Here is a 19,067-nt window from a genome sequence, read left to right as displayed (position 1 = left end):
GCAGCCTCTGCACATATTACCCAAGAACTGTGCTGTGATTTTGGTTTGTCTTTCCCACAATCTGTGATATATTCATTTTTTTAAATCCTCCATGCCAAGTATGGGGCCTTTCACATAGCAGGCCTTGTTAAGTACTTGTTGAAAATTAATTTTATAAGTAGGACCACAGGGCTTAGCAAGCCTGCAGAGGAAAATGGCCAAGAAGACATCTCTAAGACTTCTACATAAAGGAGCAGAGAGGGGCATCTGTGTGGCTCAGTCAGTTAGGCATCTAACTTCAGCTCAGGCCATGATCTCACCATTAGTGAGTTCGAGCCCTGCATTGGGCTCTTTGCTGACAGCTCAGAGCCTGGAGCCTGCTTTAGATTCTGTGTCTCCCTCTATTTCTCTCTCTCTCTCTCTCTCTCTCTCTCTCTCTCTCTCTCTGCCCCTCCTCGACTCACGCTCTGTCTCTCTCCATGTACCAAAAATGAATAAACGTTAAGAAAATTTAAAAAAGAAGAAGAAATTTTGCGGCACAGGACTGGTGAAACTGAAAGGAGAAAAACTACATTTCCCGTCATGCCTCAAGACACCAGGATCGGTTTCACCTCCTTGTCACCGCCTCTTCCCCACGGAAGTAAAAGAAGCACTTCCAGGTTCAGCAAGAACCTGGAGCCGGGGGCGTTAGATCTGCGCTGTTGGGTCTTACTCCGAAGCTCCGCCTTCTCCCCGGTTTTTCTAGAAACCCGGGTTTGATCTTGGCAGTGTCGTACAGGTATTTCCCGGCCACTTTGGGTGCTCCCAAGGCAGTTCGCTGCACTGGAGCGGGCGGAACTTTTATTCCGTCGAGGTTCGGAGTCCGCTTAGGGCGCGGCGAGCTTGTTGCACGGTGCAGGGACGCCGGTTACCGAAGTCGTGTGCTCACATCCCTTTTCTCCCCTTACCGATTGCAGCGTCCGAGACGCGTGCGTGGATCTCCCCATGGCAGAAACGGCCCCGAACGGCCCCCAAGGGGCGGGCGCAGTGGTAAGTGAGCGAGCAGCGTCTTCTGGGTTCATTTATGAGTTAGAACGGAGGAGGAAGTGTTGCTCTGTTCCGAGGCGTTTCAGCTCATTGCTTAAAGGGCCTGGGATTAGTGAGTGAGGTGGGGGAAGCGTAGAGAGAAGAGCTCTTATGCGAAGATGTAGAGGAAGCTACAAGTTTTCTGTTTGGAAGCCTCAGTGGGCTGGCCTGGAGCAGGTGGCCCTCACCTGTATGCCAAGGAAATTGGATCTTCTTGCCTCTTCCTACCTCTCGGTCTCAACTGTCCTAGGTTCCAAGGTTGAAGATGCCACCTGAGGTGGTGCCGTGACACAGGCCTCTTTCCGCACAGGCGTGCTAGCTGAGAACGTCTCTGGCCGTTTTATGCCATTATATGGAAATTACGCAGTGAGGGCGGAGCGGCCTTTTTTTTCCTTTTTCTTTCTTTTCGTCATTTTGTCCGTACTTTTTGACGAAGAGAGAGCTTAGGCTTCTGTAAATATTTTATTCTTAACATGCAGATCTGCCTAAGAGTTATTTGTATTGCTCTCTAATTTTAAACACTATGAATATGTGAATCGAGCCTGTCTCTTGTTCCTTTCTAAACATTTTGCAATATTTCCATTTATATACACAAGTTTTCTTTTTTCTTGATTTTGCTGAGCCGTTTAAGAATTAGTTGCATACCAAATGATGGCTAATTCATAAATACTTAAGTATTCTTTGACATGACCACAATGCAGCCATTGCGGCAATATTTGCAGTTAAGTTTGAGAAATTTAACATTGAAACATGTTGTTACCTGATTTGCAATCCATATCCAGGTTTCCTCAGTTGTGTGTTAAAGCGTCTTCCTCCTTACCCAGGATTCAGTCTAGAAGCATGCATTGCTTTTACTGGCCTTTAGTCTCTTTTAGTCCAGAATAGTTCCCTTGCCTTCCTCCTGCCATTTTTTACTTTCAAGAGTTCTGACTTGTTACTCTGCAGAATGCTTTTTCAGATTGAAGTCTGTTTTTCACCCCCTGGTGACTAGATTCAAGTTGAACATTTTGGCAGGAATATTACATAAGTGATACTCTGCCTTTTTTGGTGCATTATATATCAGGAAGCATTTCGTGTTGATCTTTTACATCATTGCAGATACTAAGTTTGATTATTTCGTTGCACCAGATTCTCCATTGTAAAGATACTTTTTTTCTTTTGTAATTAAAAAGTGTTCTGTTGCATGATACTTTGAGACTGTGTGAATATTTTTTCTGCCTCAGTGTATCTGTTGACTATAACATAGTTAGATTGTTGACTCTTAAAATGTAAACCAGTCCACTTTTTTAAAGCTTTTTTATTGTGTACTAAAATACAGATACATGAAAGTATACAAAATGAAACACATAGACAGATGATTTATTACAGAATAAACACCCTGAACAGTATTATTTTTTAAAAGATTTTGTTTTTAAGCAGTCTCTGTACTCAACGCGGGGCTTGAACCAACAGCCCGGAGATGAAGAGTTGTATGCTCCATCAACTGAGCCCGGAGCCCCTGAACAAATAGATTTTATTTTTTTTATTAAAAATCTTTTTGTTAATGTTTGTTTATTTTAGAGAGAGAGAGAGGGATGGAGCGTGAGTGGGGGAGGGGCAGAGAGAGAGGAAGACACAGAATCCAGGAAGCAGGTTCCAGAATCCAGGAAGCAGGCTCCACGCTCTGAGTTGTCAGCACAGAGCACCATGCCAGGCTCGAACTCATGAACTTTGGAGTCATGCTCTGAGCTGAAGTCGATTGAGCCACCAGGGCACCCCTAGATTTTAAAGAACATGTTCTAAAATTAAGTTCTGAAACTTAGTTTATTCTTTACTGTATAAAGTCTGAATATTTGTGAAGAAACTGAGTACAGTAAGCTGGATTCATTCTTCCACTTGACTGCTTATGATCATTTAAATTTAGGGGAGTCACAATGTAGTAGGTTTGGGTAGAATAAAACAGACATCTTTTCTTCTTTATTCCTTTCCATCTCTCTCTCTTTCTCTCTCTCTTTCTCTCTCTCTTTCTCTCTCTCTCTCTCTCTCTCTCTCCCTCTCCCTCTCCCTCTCCCTCTCCCTCTCCCTCTCCCTCTCCCTCTCCCTCTCTCCCTCTCCCCCTCTCCCCTTTCTTTCCTAGGCTTCACACTCAATGTGTGGCTGGAACTCATGACCCTGAGATCAAGAGTTGCACACTCTACCGACTGAGCCAGAACAGGCATTCTTCTGAAATCACCTGCATATTGTTATAATGACATGCAGTAAAATAAAACGTTTTTGGATTTTAAAATGTACTTGCATTTTTTTCCAAAAGCTTTTTATATAGTATTTCAAAACATAAGTTAGATTGCTTAGAGTAGTGTTTTTAGGCTCCACATTAAGATTCCTAAGTGAATTGTGAAATCAGCTTACTGGGAACACTAAATATTTCTTAAACTTTAAATAGAATACAAAATACCAAAATCCATCACACATAGGAAAGGTAAGTATTGTTTTGTGAAACTTCTGTTTACTTGTATATCCATGTGTCTTTGTATCGAACCTTGATGTAAAAATTAACATAGATTCTATCAAAAAATGTAAAAGCCACTTAAGAATTTGAATACAAGATACATTTTGAATGCAAAATCAGATTTTAAGTTATTCCATTAGCGATAATGGATACATCTTTGGCATATGCAGCAAGGGCAAAGATTGAGGAAAAATGGAGAATAAAGTGGCATATGGGAGTTTAATCTAGGGCCACTGAAACTTGGGTAACATGTGTGGGGGATGAAGAAAGTCGTGGAATTGGAGAGACAGGTGCTATTTAACATTGACAACCACATTTTGGACACTTGGAGTATGTCAGGCCCTTGTTGATACGTAAGCAAATTACCCATAGGCTAAAAAGGTTCAGTAGTGAGAGACTGTTACCATGGTATTACATTTCTCTTTTTGTAAGGATTATTTCATCCAAACTGGCTCTATGTGATGCCTTTTTACTCAAATCTGAAACCTACCTATTTGAATTTGAGATTTTTCTAAGAACAGGCACTTTGGTTCTCTTGAAGCAATTCGTTCTTATTTAATGTTCTTTTAAAGTAGATGAAGCCATGGGGCGTCTGGGTGGCTCAGTCAGTTGGGTGTCCGACTTTGGCCCACAGTTGGTGGGTTTGAGGCCCGCATCGGGCTCTGCTCACAGCTCAGAGCCTGGAGCCTGCTCCTGATTCTGTATCTCCCTCTCTCTCTGCCCTTCCCTAATCACACTGTCTCTGTCTCTCAAAAATAAATAAATGTTAAAAAAAATTTTTTTTAAATAGATGAAGCCAGTGTTACAAGTGTTGAAAGAATACGAACAATTGTAGTGAAATTTCAGTTCAAAGTTTTAATTAGTCTTTATTTTTTTTGAATATCAACTAGTATTTTTCTATTTAAGTACTTTCATGCTTTCTGCATCAAAACAATAAGGCATTTGGACGTGTTACTGAGTGTATACCCGAAATAGCCGCCCTAAGAGTTTTCATTTTGATTTTAAATAATTGCTACAGGGTTGTTAGAACATTTTGAATAGGAGTAAAACTATGTAATCTTCATTCTTAAATAATTTACAGGCTCAGTTTACTACAATATTTTTCTTTTTAAATTCAGCAATTCATGATGACCAATAAACTGGACACGGCCATGTGGCTTTCTCGATTGTTCACAGTTTACTGCTCTGCTTTGTTTGTTCTGCCTCTTCTTGGGTATGTATTACACAGATGTCTGCCTTTGATAGCAGTTCAGACGGTTTTTATGGAATACCTTTTACTTGGAGACTTGTTAAACTGCAGGAGTTTCTGGGACAAATAAAATGCAAGTCCCTTTAGGCACTGTAGTCCCGCCTGGAGGGATGTTACATAGTGTAGTTTCTGACACTTAACATCATGTTGAAAATCTGATAGAAAATGGATGTGTGGGGAGGAGAGAGGTTTATGTTTTGTGCCTATTTGACACTTTCCCTTAATCGGATGAGCGACTGCTTTATAAAATTCAGTTGGGTACACGTATGAAGTGATGCTTCCAAGAAGGTACAGTAGGTTCAGGTAATTTTTTTCTATTGACAAGTAAGAGACTTCGGTGTTGTGCGAGTATGATGCAATCCACAAAGGAGGAAGAGACGCGCTGGTTGGCGAGCCTCCTGACAGCCTCTCCTCTGGTGACCCGCAGGTTGCACGAAGCTGCCAGCTTCTACCAGCGCGCTCTGCTGGCCAACGCCCTCACCAGCGCGCTGCGGCTGCACCAGAGACTCCCGCACTTCCAGCTCAGCAGAGCGTTCCTGGCCCAGGCCTTGTTAGAAGACAGCTGCCACTACCTGTTGTACTCCCTCATCTTTGTCAATTCCTACCCTGTTACAAGTATCCTTTCTGTGCCTTTCTGACAAGGAAATCACGTATCAAGCGTATAGGCGATTCTCATTTTTTTTTGCAACAGGAAAGGTTCGGCCGTAAGGGGTTCCGGGCAGCCTGGGTGGGTGGGTTGGTTGGTTGGCACTTCATTTGAATGAAGATACATTCAGTGTAAGGATTTCTGACTCTAAAATGTGAAATCTGCATTTGAAGAGCTGGTGTGGAGACTTTAGATTTTGTGTCTTCGTTCTTGCCCATTAGCAATGGATATTGTAAAGTTCAGATTAAAAGCACAGAACTATGGAGGACTTAACTTTAATATTTAAGTTTTTTTCATTTAATTCAATCTTCGGGAAAACGTCCATATATCTTGCTTTAAAAAAGAAATCCTCAGCTCTTTCAGTTCCTGGTGAGCTAGACACAAATGGAAATTCATTAAGAAATAACTTATTTAAGAGAAAATTGGATAATTAATAAATACAAGGAAAAATATTAGTATTTACAGTGGAAAGAGGAGAAAATAAGGACACATGGATAGTCTTTGGAGCTATGGAGAATTAAAGAACTCGTTTGGAATTGTGTTTATACATGTCAGAAGTGTGTTGGGTGATAAGTGGATTTCTAAAAAGGTGGGGGAGGTTGGGGCGGAGGGCTTCAGTGTGTTTGAGAAGCACAGGATTAAACGGTTTTAAGTCGGTTTCTTTACCTAGGACCTTTGATAGGCTAATGTTCACTGTGAGGCAAGAGAGTGACCAGTCTCTCTTAATCATTTTGTAGTTTGTTCCCCCACCATCATCCCCCCCAAACATATTTTGTGCTTTGAGAAGTTCAGCTCTTGAGTGTTTATGATACATATGTATCATAGTATGTCATAATAATGCATTTATGATCAGATCATAAAGATACATAACTATACCTAGTGGAAAACATGATGAAATGTTTCTCTAGGACTAAATATTACCTGTTTAGATAATTTTGTGTTCATGAAGTAATCAAATTTTAAATAGATTTTTAAAGTTGTATGGAAAAGAGAATAGGAAAAGAATTTTTTGAGCACATATTTTGTCAGTACATACAAATATCACATATTTAATACTTAATACTGAAAAAAATCAATGTGAGCATTATATTACTGATACGGACATTGAGTCTCAGAGTTTAAAACAGCTTGCCTGATGTACTGGCAAGTATATAGTAATGCTGACAAGCTCTGTCTGACTTGAAAGGTCTGTAGTAGTAATAGGAATAGCCTAAACTAGTAACTGTGAGGAAATACTACTTTGATTCTTTAAAAAAATTTTTTTAACTTATTTATTTATTTTGAGAGAGAGCATGCACGTGCTTGTGTGAGCGCCTGAGTAGGAGAAGGGCAGAGAGAAAGGAAGAGAGAGAATCCTAAGTAGGCTCCATGCTGTTCTCACAGAGTCCAGTGGAGGGCTCGAACTGTGAGATCGTGACCTAAGCTGAAATGGAGTCAAATGCTTAACTGACTGAGCCATCCAGGTCCCCCAATACTAATCTGAATCTTTAAAAAAAGAATTTTTTAATCTTTATTTATTTTAGAGAGACCAAGAGACAGCCTGTGAGTGGGGGAAGGGCAGAGAGAGAGGGAGACACAGAATCAGAAGCAGGCTCCAGGCTCTGAGCTGTCAGCACAGAACCTGATGTGGGGCTTGAACCCACGAACCTTGAGATCATGACCTGAGCTGAAGTTGAACACTTAGCTGACTAAGCCACCAAGGTGCCCCAGTGCTAGTCTGATTCTTAAAAGTAATTGGGTATTATGCTAGTAAATAAAGATGAGCAAAGTCATATTACAAAAGTGTGTTCTCATCTCTGCACTTACATAGGTGATGTTGTCCTTCGTGTCTAGACATGATAGGTACTTCGGGTTTAACTTGCAGACTTTTCACTGTTAATATTTTCTGAATAGTTTAAAAGTTACATTGAAAGGTAAGATTATGAATCTCTTACAAGGATTTGTGGATTACGGAATGTTAGAAGTACAAACCTCATTAGAAATCTGTAGCTTTGAAGCGCCTGGGTAGCTCAGTTGGTTGAGCATCCGACTCTTGATTTCGGCTCAAGTCGTAATCCCAGGGTCGTGGGATGGAGCCCTGTGTCGGGCTCTGTGCTGGGGTGGAGCCTGCCTAAGAGTCTCTCCCTCTGCTTCTTGCCCTGCTCGCATGCACTATTTCTCTCTTAAAATAAGTAAATAAATAAATAATAAAATTAAAAAATCTATAGCTTTGATGACCCTTGACCTCAGAAATGAAGTTAGTGTCAGAGCCATGATTAGAATCCAGATTTCTTACTCTCTTCAGGGTTCTGTTTTCATACCTACATTGCTTCAAGTTAGAATATGTGTCAAAGTTTAAATTGGACTATTTAAGAAGCAACAAAATTTTACAGTGGCATTAGGAGAGAGTTGTGGCTTTCATCCATTCCAAAGGTATCTGTGATTGATTAAAAAATATAAAACTATATGTACATGGTCTCTACTGAGGAAATTAGCGTTTTACTTAATTCTTGTGTGTGTTGGGGAAGAATCGGTGAAGATACTAATTTGGAAAACTACTAGATGAGAGACAATTTTTGTAATCCTTGGGTATAGATCAGGGTCTTCCTTGCCAGTTGGAAATTAGGCAGCTTCTGGATCTAATGTGTTATGGTATGAATTTGGTACTCATATTGCAGTAATCACCATTTCCCATCACATCAAGCTTTCAGTTAATGTAGAAAAATGTAATGGCTCATTTCCTAGAAATTGCAAATTGTTTTTTTTTAAATAAGGGTAATTTAAAAAGTTTTTTGATTTTTTTTTTTTTAAGTAAATTACCGCCAATGTGGGACTTGAACTCATGACACAGAGATCAAGTCACATGCTGCACTGACTGAGCCAGCCAGGCACCCAGAAACTGCAAATACTTTTAGGACAAGTATTTTTGCCATTCATGATGGATGAACAGTCTCTATCATTTTATGAAAGTACTTGACAGTGTTTTTGCTCTCGTTTTTCTTGGCCAGGCAGAAATTGGAGTAATAAACAGGGCCTATTAAGCAATTTTTATTTTCCAAAAAGCTGAATGAAAATTGTATATTCATCCATGACATAAAGCCAAACAATTGAACTCAGATTTGTCTGTAATTAAACTGATGAGACTTTGAATTAACTGTGCACAAACCCAAATACACACTTTTTATTCATACAGTTTGAGAGCACACGGCTGGACAATCTTGATAGGTACAGTATTTTGGAATAATCGGGATCTTGTAGGAGAGAGATAATGGGGTTTTTGTAGGAAAGAAATAATGAAAGATCTTTAGTTGAGACTAAAGTTTATTTTTTATTTTTATTTTTTTTTTTTATGTGAACTCTATCCCAGCGTGGGGTTCGAACTAAACACCCTGAGACTGAGTCGCATGTTGTACCGACGGAGCCAGTCAGGTCCCCGCGGGGAAGTACTTTTTAAACCATCCTCCAGACTTTGCTCAGCACTTGTGATGAGGAAAGCAGTGCCGGAGACTAGTGGAAGGCCAACTTATTCTGACCAGGATGGCCTTTGTTGGGGTTAAGTGCTGTCATATATTCATTTCGATTTAATTTAGCAAATGTTTACAATATTTTATTAACTAATAGAAAAGGACAATTTTTTTCACTTTAATTTTCTTCATTAAAAAACAGACCTTTAGAAACTGAAACTGTTTATAGATTTAAAAAAAAAAGCTTCTTTCGGTTGCAAAGTGTATCGGTAAAACAGAAGCCGTCACTGAAGTCATTTTAGCAGATGCCGTGTCCGATCTGCTATGCCGTCGGGCATAACACGTAGCTTGTTTTCCAAGTACTTGATAAATGTTAAATGTTTTCCTTAATTGTTTTCTTCAGTGAGTATTTTTCCTGTGTTGTTATTCTCTTTGCTTCATGCGGCCACATATACGAAAAAGGTTCTTGATGTAAGTAAAGCTGTGGTGTTTTTTTGACTCCTGGATTGCAGGTTGTTGGCATGAGTTTTAGTTCAAAGACGTTTTGCCATTTGTCATAAAAGTTTGCTCCATTCCCTAGAAACTTGTAAATTATTAGTGATTTGAAAGTTTTAAGTTTGAAATTTTGTATTTAAGTTTCACAAAATACATTTTATAGGTAAAGGATTATATTGCAGATTACCTCCTAGCTCCCAGAGGAATTTCTGAAGTTTGAAATACATCTTTCTGTTTAAAAAAATTTTATCTTTTAGTTTTGACAATTGTATAAGTTGTCAGAGATCTCTTCTGCTGTCATTGTTTAATTTTAACATACCAGGTAAGTAGAGTGTACTGAATTTCTCAGAACTAAAATATCCCTAAAATGTTTTCTTATTCCTAGATTAGAACATTAAGCCCCAGTTAATTGTGCCACGCAGATTGCATGTGCACTGTCATTTGAATTAAAATATCCAAATGTTTGCCTTGTGTTGGCCATCTTCTTTTTTTCTTTATCTTTTTTTAAAAAAAGTTTAATGTTTTTTGTTATTTTTTGAGAGAGAGACAGACAGACAGACAGACAGTGTGAGCAGGGGAGGAGCAGAGAGAGAGGGAGACACAGAATCCGAAGACAGGCTCCAGGCTCTGAGCTGTCAGCACAGAGCCCAATGTGGGGCTCAAACTCATGAACCGTGAGGTCATGACCTGAGGCGAAGTCTGATGCTTAACCGACTGAGCCATGCAGGCAAGTGTCCAGAGGTTTTCTTTCTTTATTCCTATAGTGTTTTGGTCATAGCGGTAATTGGGTCTGTAATTTTTTCCCTTTATTTAGCTAAAGAGTCACAAATACCTTAACTGTGTCACTAGGTAGCCAGATTTTGTTATGGTTAGTAGAAATAACCAGTATTTTTTGTGTGTGCAATAATCTAGTCTTTTTTACAAAAATAAGGCATGAAAATGGCTTACTAAAATCGTCTTTTAATTTTAAATACACAAAATACAACAATGAAGGAAAACATACTATTATCTTATTTTGTACATTTTATGTTCTCATTTCTAAAATAATTTTCTTCTAGTTGTTTTGCCTATTGGCTATACTGTTTATCTAAAGAAAGAAAATAACTGAATAATCAAAAATGCTCTGCGGGGTGTATAAGTGGCTAGGCTGGATGAGCGTCCAACTTTGGCTCAGGTCATAATCTCATGGTTTGTGGGTTTGAGCCTCCAAACAGGCTCTGTGCTGACAGCTCAGAACCTGGAGCCTGCTTCAGATTCTGCGTCTCCTCTCTGCCCCTTCCCCACTCATGCTCTCTCTCTCTCAAAAATAAACATTAAAAAAATGTTTTTTAAGTTAAAAAAGGCCTCATTATTTCTAATGCTTGTTTTCTTATGTTTTAGGCGAAGGGTTCAAATAGTTTACCTTTGCTGAGATCTGTCTTGGATAAACTAAGTGCTAATCAACAGAATATTCTGAAATTCATTGCTTGTAATGAAATATTCTTGATGCCTGCTACAGTTTTTATGCTTTTTAGGTAAGAATAAAAATACATTGGTTTTGGGAGACAGATGACTAAGTGATCATAATATAATAACTCAAATTTTGTTTATCATGCTTAAATCTGTTGAAATAGATACTGATCTGTATGGCAATCATTTTTTTCATTTTATCATAGAGAAAGAACCTGAGATTATGGTAAACTTATGTGTCTTAGCGTTCTTTGTGATTTACTATTTACCATTTTGAAAATGAATTTAAGAACCTCTATTTTTGAAAGAATCTTGGGAAGCCTAGATTACTGCATTCTACCATTATTTAGATTATTTTTCTTCTAGAAAAATTGCAGAAAAATTATGGTCTGGTATTAATAGTTGCCCACTATCATTTCCGTGTGTGGTTTGTATCTTAATTATACAAGTAATGCATGAATAAAGTAAGTTGTCCCGTTAAAAATTAGAGCATAAGACTAATATTGACCCTTCCTATCAAGATTCTTGCATTTAAATTTTAAAACTACATTTCTGGGGAGATGGGTGGGGGAATGGGTAAAGTAGATAGGAATTGAGGAGTGCGCTTGTGATGAGCACCGGGTAATTACAGTGAAAAAATATATATGTAAATAAATAAAAGGAGAGGATAAGTCTGGGCGGCATAAGCTTTGGCTACCAAGTCAGAAGTTCTCCTCTGTCTCTGTTACGTGTTTATCTTCTTTGTCGTAGGGGAAAAAATGACTAGTTTCAAAGCCAAATTGGAAAAAAAGAATAAATTAGCAGGAAAAAAATGAAACGACATTTCTGCTTAGATTGTTGCTTTTTCAATTTTTAGTTTCTCTAGCAGTAGGACATTATAGATAAATGCTAAACTATCATTTACTGTGAATCCTTGTTGCAGTCTTATATTCTCCTTCTGGTATGTGTATATGTGCATGTGGTACTTTTAAATTTCATACAGATGCATAGAAAATGCATATAACGGGGTATGTGGTTTGGTTTTGTATAGTTTTTATTTTACACCAGCAGTGCCATAATGCCTCATTTGTCTGCATCTTGCTGTTTTCATGACCTATTTATGTTCATAGATACAGTTCTGGTTTGTTCCATTTAATGGCTCTGTAGGGTTTGGTTGTGTTAATATGCTGCATTTTACTACCTGTTTCCCCTATTAATGGGGAAACATTTGTTTCCAAATTTTTGCTTTTCCAGATACTGATGCATAAACATCTTTTTAACTTAATTTTTTTTTAAATTTTGATTTAAGTAATCTCTACCCCCAACGTGGGGCTCATACTGAAGGTGCTGAGATCAAGAGTCACATGTTCCTACAACTGAGCCAGTCACGCGCCCCTCTTTTTGACCATTCTGCTTATACCTTGTGCCACTGTTTTCTGTAAACCAGGATTGATTTTACTGAGTCTGAGCTAAGGGCATTTTATATTTATTAGACCATGCCAGATTGTCGTCTAAGATGTCTGTATTACCTGCTTTCCATAATCTTAATAATTTGAAAAAAACATTTTTGTTTATGGGATACTTCATTTTAGTGTTCATTGCCTCTAATTAGTGAGATTTTTGCATGTCTGACTTTTTTTTTTTTAGCAATCTATAAGCTAGAAACAGTTTTACAGGTTCCTTCATAAATACATCTCTGTTCCATTCTTTTAAGCAATGTTGTTCTCTGGAAACTCCAGGATCATGTTGCTCAAGCCGTAGGGTCCCAAGCTAGAAAACAGAACCAAAGTAAAGCCTGTAATGGCACAGGGGAAGACTTCTTACTGGGTGTTGGGCGTTCGGACTCTAATTAAATAATCATTAACTTCGCCTTTTGAGCATTGATTTTTCACATATAAAAAACTTAAATTTTAGGGGTGCCTGGTTGGCTCAGTCAGTTACGTTTCCAACTCTTGACTTCGGCTCAGGTCACGATCTCGTGGTTTGTGAGATCCGGCCCACAGTGTCAGCACAGAGCATACTTGGAATCCTCTCCGTCCTCTCTCTCTGCCCCTCTTCATGCTTGCTCATGTGCACACCCTTTCTCTCTCTCAAAATAAAGAAATAAACTTAAAAATTTTTTAGCAACACTTAAATTTGAAAACTGAATGATTTTAATTTTTTAGATTATTTTAAAAGAGAATTTCCAGAAGTATTAAGTCTAGATGTTTTTCTAAAAAATTAAAGTAGGATAATAAGGGTTTTTTTTTTTATTCAATCCCTAGTAGGAAAAGCTATTGATGCTTTAGTATGTCACTTGCATATAACACAAAGTATAAAATTAAAAACAATTTAAAATCATTGTTTCTTTGATGCCTCCTTCATGACAGAAGCACAGTCTAAATATTAGATGGCTTCATTCAGGTTTTTTTTTCTCCACAGCACTGTGTCTAGCTTTGTGTTTAAAAATGAGTGTAAAGTCTGCGAGTTTGCCTTATGTGTACATGAAAATGGGTATAAAGAAAGAAAAAAGGATGCTCTCCTTGTAGCCTTTTTATTCTTCAGTAGAGAGTTTGTTACATTATAGTAATGCATAAGATGAGCTGCTTGAACCTATAAAAAGAATGAGGTAAATTTATGTGTTACAACAGGATGATCTCCAAGATATAATCAGTTTAAAAGTTTTTTAAGAATTGTTTAGTGTGTTCCCCTTTTTATATTTTGGGGTGTGTGTGTGCGTGTATTTAAGGACTTATATATGATTTTTTTATGCTTCACTGTCTTCATCTTTAAAATGTGAATGGTCAGGGCGCCTGGGTGGCTCAGTCAGTTGAGTGTCCAACTAAAGCTCAGGTCATGATCTTGCAGTTTGTGGGTTCGAGCCCCGCGTCGGGTTCTGTGCGACAGCTCAGAGCCTGGAGCCTGCTTCGGATTCTGTGTCTCCCTCTCTCTCTGCCCCTGCCCCACTCATGCTCTGTCTCTCTGTGTCTGAAAAATAAATAAACTATAAAAAAAATTAAAATGGGAATGATAAAGCCACACCTCCTAGAGTGAGTGGATTCAGTGAATTGTAAAGTGAGCACTGTATTAGTGTTAGTCCTATACACACATGTGCATGTAAATTTCTGGAAGGGTATTTTAGAGACTGAGCTGTAACTTGGAGGAAGAAATTAACTTGGATGATGGAAAATTTGATTTTCATTGAATTTTATTTTCTGTATTTTATATAGTATGTGTATATTTCACTGAAGAATTAAAAGTTTGTCACAGGATTTAGTAGGGAAAATGTATGTAACACCTTTAGTTTAGTGATTAGAACATGTAAATTTATATTTGAAAGTAATAGCACAATTTAGAACAAAAGGCAAAAATTAACTTAAAAAGCCACCCTTAACATCTTTAATATATTTCCTCAAAAAATGTTTTAAAACACTGTAGTAATAATGTGTATAGTTTTATACTCTGCAGTCTTCAAAGTTGCTGTATTCCCATAATCCAGATTTGGGTAGTTGCATACTAAATCTACCAAATAAAGATGATATGCTAGCCCTACTACCTCACTATCCACGTTAAGTTGTTGATGCATTTAATTTGTAGTTATTTGTAGTGAATGTCTTAATCCAGAGAGTTTTTCCTGGGAAAAAATTATTGATTTAGAATTTCATAAGTAAGTATGTGGCTCTTGGGTATTGTGATTGTGCTTTTTAACCAAGAAAATTAGAATAGGCTATGTAATTTTACCTGAGACCTGTATAATTTCATTGTTTTTTTGTTTGTTTGTTTATATAAAATGAAACACTTCATTTACTATGTTATAAAGTTTCACAATTTGATGATTAAGTACTGTGGTAATTACAGAAGCATTTATACATTTTCTGATTTAGTAGCTTTTAAACTTTTTAGAAGTAATACATGAATACATGTTTACAAAACTTTTAACAATAACATTTAACTTTTTATCAATCATGTACATTCTTTTTTTTAAGTAAGCTCTGCACCCAACTTGGAGCTTGAACTCACAACCTAACAACCTTGAGATCAAGAGTCATGTCCTCTACTGACCGAGCTAGCCAGGCACCACATTTTTATTTCCTTTTTAAGAATAACTTTGATTAAGACATGATAGATATTATCTTGACCATTTAATGAATGAAGACACACACACACACATATACACATTCCCCAATTAAATTGCCTTAAGTTTTGAGAGTAGATACATGAATTGATAACGTATATTTCTTATCCTTGTGTTTGTTTATTTCAGTGGTCAAGGGAGTTTGCTCCAGCCTTTTATCTACTATAGATTTCTCACTCTTCGGTATTCCTCTCGAAGAAATCCGTATTGTCGGTAAGCTGGTGATTAGTTTAAATGTTGTATTTGTTGAGAGTACTATGAAATCTAGTATGTATAACTTTTAAGAGTTATTTAGCTTTTATGTTTAGAAGCAAGTGCTGTTGTAAATTTAAGTTCCAGCCATTAGTAGGGTTGGTAAGGACGTGGATGTATTTGTTTTTTGAAACAGACCAGATTTACCTTGACCTCCACTAAAATAGTATTCAAGTTTAAGAAATTTGAAGATGTTTAAGACATGAGTCTTGGTCTCAAGGAACTTTCCTAAATGAAGAAGCAAAAGCATGCATCAGATAATAAGGAAACAATAGTTCAGGATACAGTGTTCACAAACCATTGTGATGAATTGTTATGTTTGCTTTATCATGTCAATAGTATAGTCCACAGGAAGGAAAAATCATTGAGCCAGAAGGTAAAAGAGCCCATGAATGTTTCACAAAGCAGAAATCTTAATTTGTTCAAGAAGAATTAAAACCTTTGAATAGACAGCATTAGTTAAAGCATTTTAGGTAGGATGAGGGTAAGAGCACAAGTTCAGAGACAAGAAGGAACAAGCCATGTTTCGGGGGGATTGAACAGAACTGCTTGACTGTAACGGGGATTCTGAATGGCAAGTGATTGCAGCTAAGATTAAAAAGGTATATTGGAGCCATATCCTAAAACTTCTTGAATTCAGGATAAGAAGTTTTGGAATTTATCTTTTAGATGTATGGGAATGATGGTTTGGACATGATTGTATTCTTCTGATAGCTTTGTGCAAAATAGTTTGGAGTGGAAAAATTGAGGAAGCAGAGAAATAGTTTAATGAATCACTCTAATGTTCAGGACTGGGGGCTTAAATGATACAGTAAGTTATGCATGCCGATGTCAGAAATTAGAGTAAAACTGAAATGAATAGCGGTTTTCAATAGTTTCTTAGATATGTTACTGAGATACTAATGTTAACATAGTTTTTGTTTTCAAATTTAAAATAATTTTATTGTGTGGGGCGCCTGGGTGGCTCAGTCGGTTAAGCCTCCCACTTAGGCTCAGGTCACGATCTTGTGGTCTGTGGGTCTGAGCCCTGTGTCAGGCTCTGTGCTGACAGCTCAGAGCCTGGAGCCTGCTTCTGATTCTGTGTCTCCTCCTCTCTCTGCCTTTTCTCCACTTGTACTCCTCTGTCTTCTGTCTCTCTCTCTCTCTCTCTCTCTCTCTCTCTCTCTCTCTCTCTCTCAAAAAATAATTAACATTAAAAAAATTGTTTTAAATAAAATAAATTCATTGTGTACTAGATTCATCAGAAATCCAATGAGTGTAATAGCATGATCCCTATTGTATTTTCACAAGCAAATTACAAAGAATTGAAATTGAATGCTAGTCTCCATCATTTGCCAGGTGTGTAACTTTGGGTTAACTTATTTAAATTTTAATTTCTTCATTGGTAAAGAAGAACCCCTCCTCCCAGGGATGAAATAAAGTAATCTTTTAAAAGAGCTTAGATTCTGTTATGTTCCTTTTTCTACACATTTTTAAACTTTATTTAAATCCAAGCTAGGTAACAAATAGTGTAGTATGGTTGCAGGGAGATTGTTATGTTCTTAATTCATATTTTATTTTCCTTTTTCTGTGATTCTGATTATGTTTTGAGGGGCTTTTATGCTCTGTTAGACAATGTCTTTCTTTCTTACAGCCCTTCCTAAAATAGAGCTTACTTCAGACATAGATTCTTTTTTTTTTAAGTTTATTTCTTTATTTTGAGAGAGAGAGAGAGAGAGGGGAGGAGTGGAGAGAAAGGGAGAGAGACAATCCCAAGCAGGCTCAAGGCTCAATGTGGAGCCCAGTGTGGAGATAGAGCTCACACCCACGAGATCATGACCTGAGCAGCTACCGAGTCGGATGTTTAACCGACTGAGCCACCCAGGTGCCCTCAGACATAGATTGAGTCCCTAGTCACCAATAAACCCTCAGTTTTACTTGATTCCTTGAGTTTTTGCCCTTTTTCTTTCTGATTCATGTATTCATTTCAGATATTATCTTCAGGCTCCCTGGCCTAATATCCATTTTTCATCAGCAGATTTGCTTTTTTCTGCTTCTTTATACCCTCTTCATCTCCCATTTTCCCCGCATACCCCTAAGTCGGAATAGCACACGGGGGGGTTTGGAAGTGCCGGCGGGTAAAACATGAACAGAGATTAGTGGATCCAGGTAGCGCAAATGCGTCTTAATAAACGTTTTCAAAGCTCTCCCGTACGCACACAAAACAAACCAAAACAATTGAAAAGGCAATGGGAAGTATTTGAGCTTATAAACATTGATAAACATCGACAGAACTACATTTTCTATGCTACACTTTTTTTCTGTTAGGGATTTTGAGACTGTCTATATTTGCCAGTTGTACCGTATTCATTTACGATATTCATTCTCAGGTTAGTGGTATCAGTCCTTTGTAGGTTGGCCAGACTCTGCTGTCTAACATGGCAGCCACCAGACACATTTGACCACTTAAATACAAATTATTTAAAATTCATAAAGCTTAAGACTCTTTTCCTGAGTCATATTAACCATTTTGACGTGCTCAAAAGCCGTGTGTGACTGATGGTCCCTGTATTGGACAGCACAGATGGACATTTTGTCATCCCTGACACTTCTGTTGTCAGTGCTGCTCCAGAGGAACTCTGGCTTGATCCAGATTATGCTAGAGATAGAGCCAGGAATGAAAGAACTAGCCAAGTGAGTAGGCAAGCCATTCACCTCTTCAGCCGTCATCTTTAATCTCAGGGGTTGGATTAGAGTGTTTTTAAGGGGCCGTCTAGTTTTATTTATTTGAGTCATTTATTCAAAAGAGTGATTGCGTGTTGGTGATAACAACTTTATGCAGGATTAAAGTACCTGCTTTGTAGGGACATGGAGCTGAGTGAATTACACAGCTGTGTAGACAGAGCTGCGTGAATTACACAGCTGTGTAGGTCAGTGTGATGATGGCGACTCTGTGAAAGCTCAGAACTGAGGGAGGCAGATGAGAATTCACTGAAGAGGTAGGACTATAAGTCAGGTCGTTTGAAGTCTCAGTTCTGGCACATGGGTCCCTGAAAGTGCATGTTGCTTGAGTTAAGGAAGTGTATAAGGGAAGTCATGAAGATCTGTGCCTGGATGGGTAAGACAGGGACCAGAGCATGAAAGGGTTTGGACTTCATTTCAAGATAGGAAGAGCATTTGAAGTTCGTATTGTGGAGAGTTTGGGAACATGATAAAATCTGATTTAGAAATCTAAAGATGCATTACAGGCTCCCAGGAAGAGAAGAGGACTGAATTGGAGACTGTGAGAGTAGTCCAGAGCCTGAACTAGTTCCATGGTAAAGTGAAAAGGGGAAAATTTGGAAGATATTAAAGAGGTAGGAAGTTAGGGGTTAGGGAAGAAGACCAAGATAAGGAAGCCCTCAAGCTTCTGGCCTGAGAACCTAGGAGAGTTGTATATAATGGGTCCGTCCCATAGATAGATACAGGAAGGGGAGGCGTTTGGATAAATGTGTGTCTTTCCCAGTTTTCTTCCTGCTTTTGTGTAAGAGCATATTACATCCTTTTTAAAAACTATAGATTTTTACTTTTTCCTAACCAGCGAAATAACACTGAAGATACACAAAGGTAGAACAGACAGCACATAAGTGAAAATTAGAAAGTGGGCAATCAAAATTACTTCTGATGATTTAGAATCTCTTAAAAATTACAGTTCAGCCAGCATACATGATTTTGTGTCTGTTAGCCTACACAATTTATGTGTCATGTATATACTGTGTAATAAAGGGTCGTTTGGAGGCAGCAAGCACAGTTAACGTCTACCTGTTTGGAAATCAGTGTACAACGTAACTGGAATTTAGGAGTCATGCCAGAGAGTCGGAGGAGACGAAGCAGAAGATTCAATTATGGCTAGGAGAGCAGGGGCGCCTGGGCAGCTTCGTTGGTTAAGG

At 38.1% G+C, this 19,067-nt stretch overlaps 1 protein-coding gene across 1 annotated transcript in view; it reads left to right on the top strand.

Annotated features, from left to right (window-relative positions):
* The first annotated feature begins 631 nt into the window (after positions 1 to 631).
* TMEM33 (transmembrane protein 33) overlaps positions 632 to 19,067 on the top strand; it is a 20,559-nt gene continuing 2,123 nt past the window's right edge. Inside the window, exons 1-7 of the mRNA XM_029946490.1 lie at positions 632 to 757; positions 936 to 1,008; positions 4,651 to 4,745; positions 5,209 to 5,396; positions 9,274 to 9,341; positions 10,746 to 10,879; positions 15,037 to 15,120. Coding sequence (XP_029802350.1) covers positions 964 to 1,008; positions 4,651 to 4,745; positions 5,209 to 5,396; positions 9,274 to 9,341; positions 10,746 to 10,879; positions 15,037 to 15,120 — 614 coding nt within the window. The 5' untranslated portion in view covers positions 632 to 757; positions 936 to 963. The remainder of the gene's footprint in view (positions 758 to 935; positions 1,009 to 4,650; positions 4,746 to 5,208; positions 5,397 to 9,273; positions 9,342 to 10,745; positions 10,880 to 15,036; positions 15,121 to 19,067) is intronic.

This window comes from Suricata suricatta, chromosome 1, assembly GCF_006229205.1.
Source record: "Suricata suricatta isolate VVHF042 chromosome 1, meerkat_22Aug2017_6uvM2_HiC, whole genome shotgun sequence".
Lineage (NCBI taxonomy): Eukaryota > Metazoa > Chordata > Mammalia > Carnivora > Herpestidae > Suricata > Suricata suricatta.
Note: the sequence above shows the minus strand (reverse complement) of the source record. Positions and strands in the feature narration are given on the sequence as shown.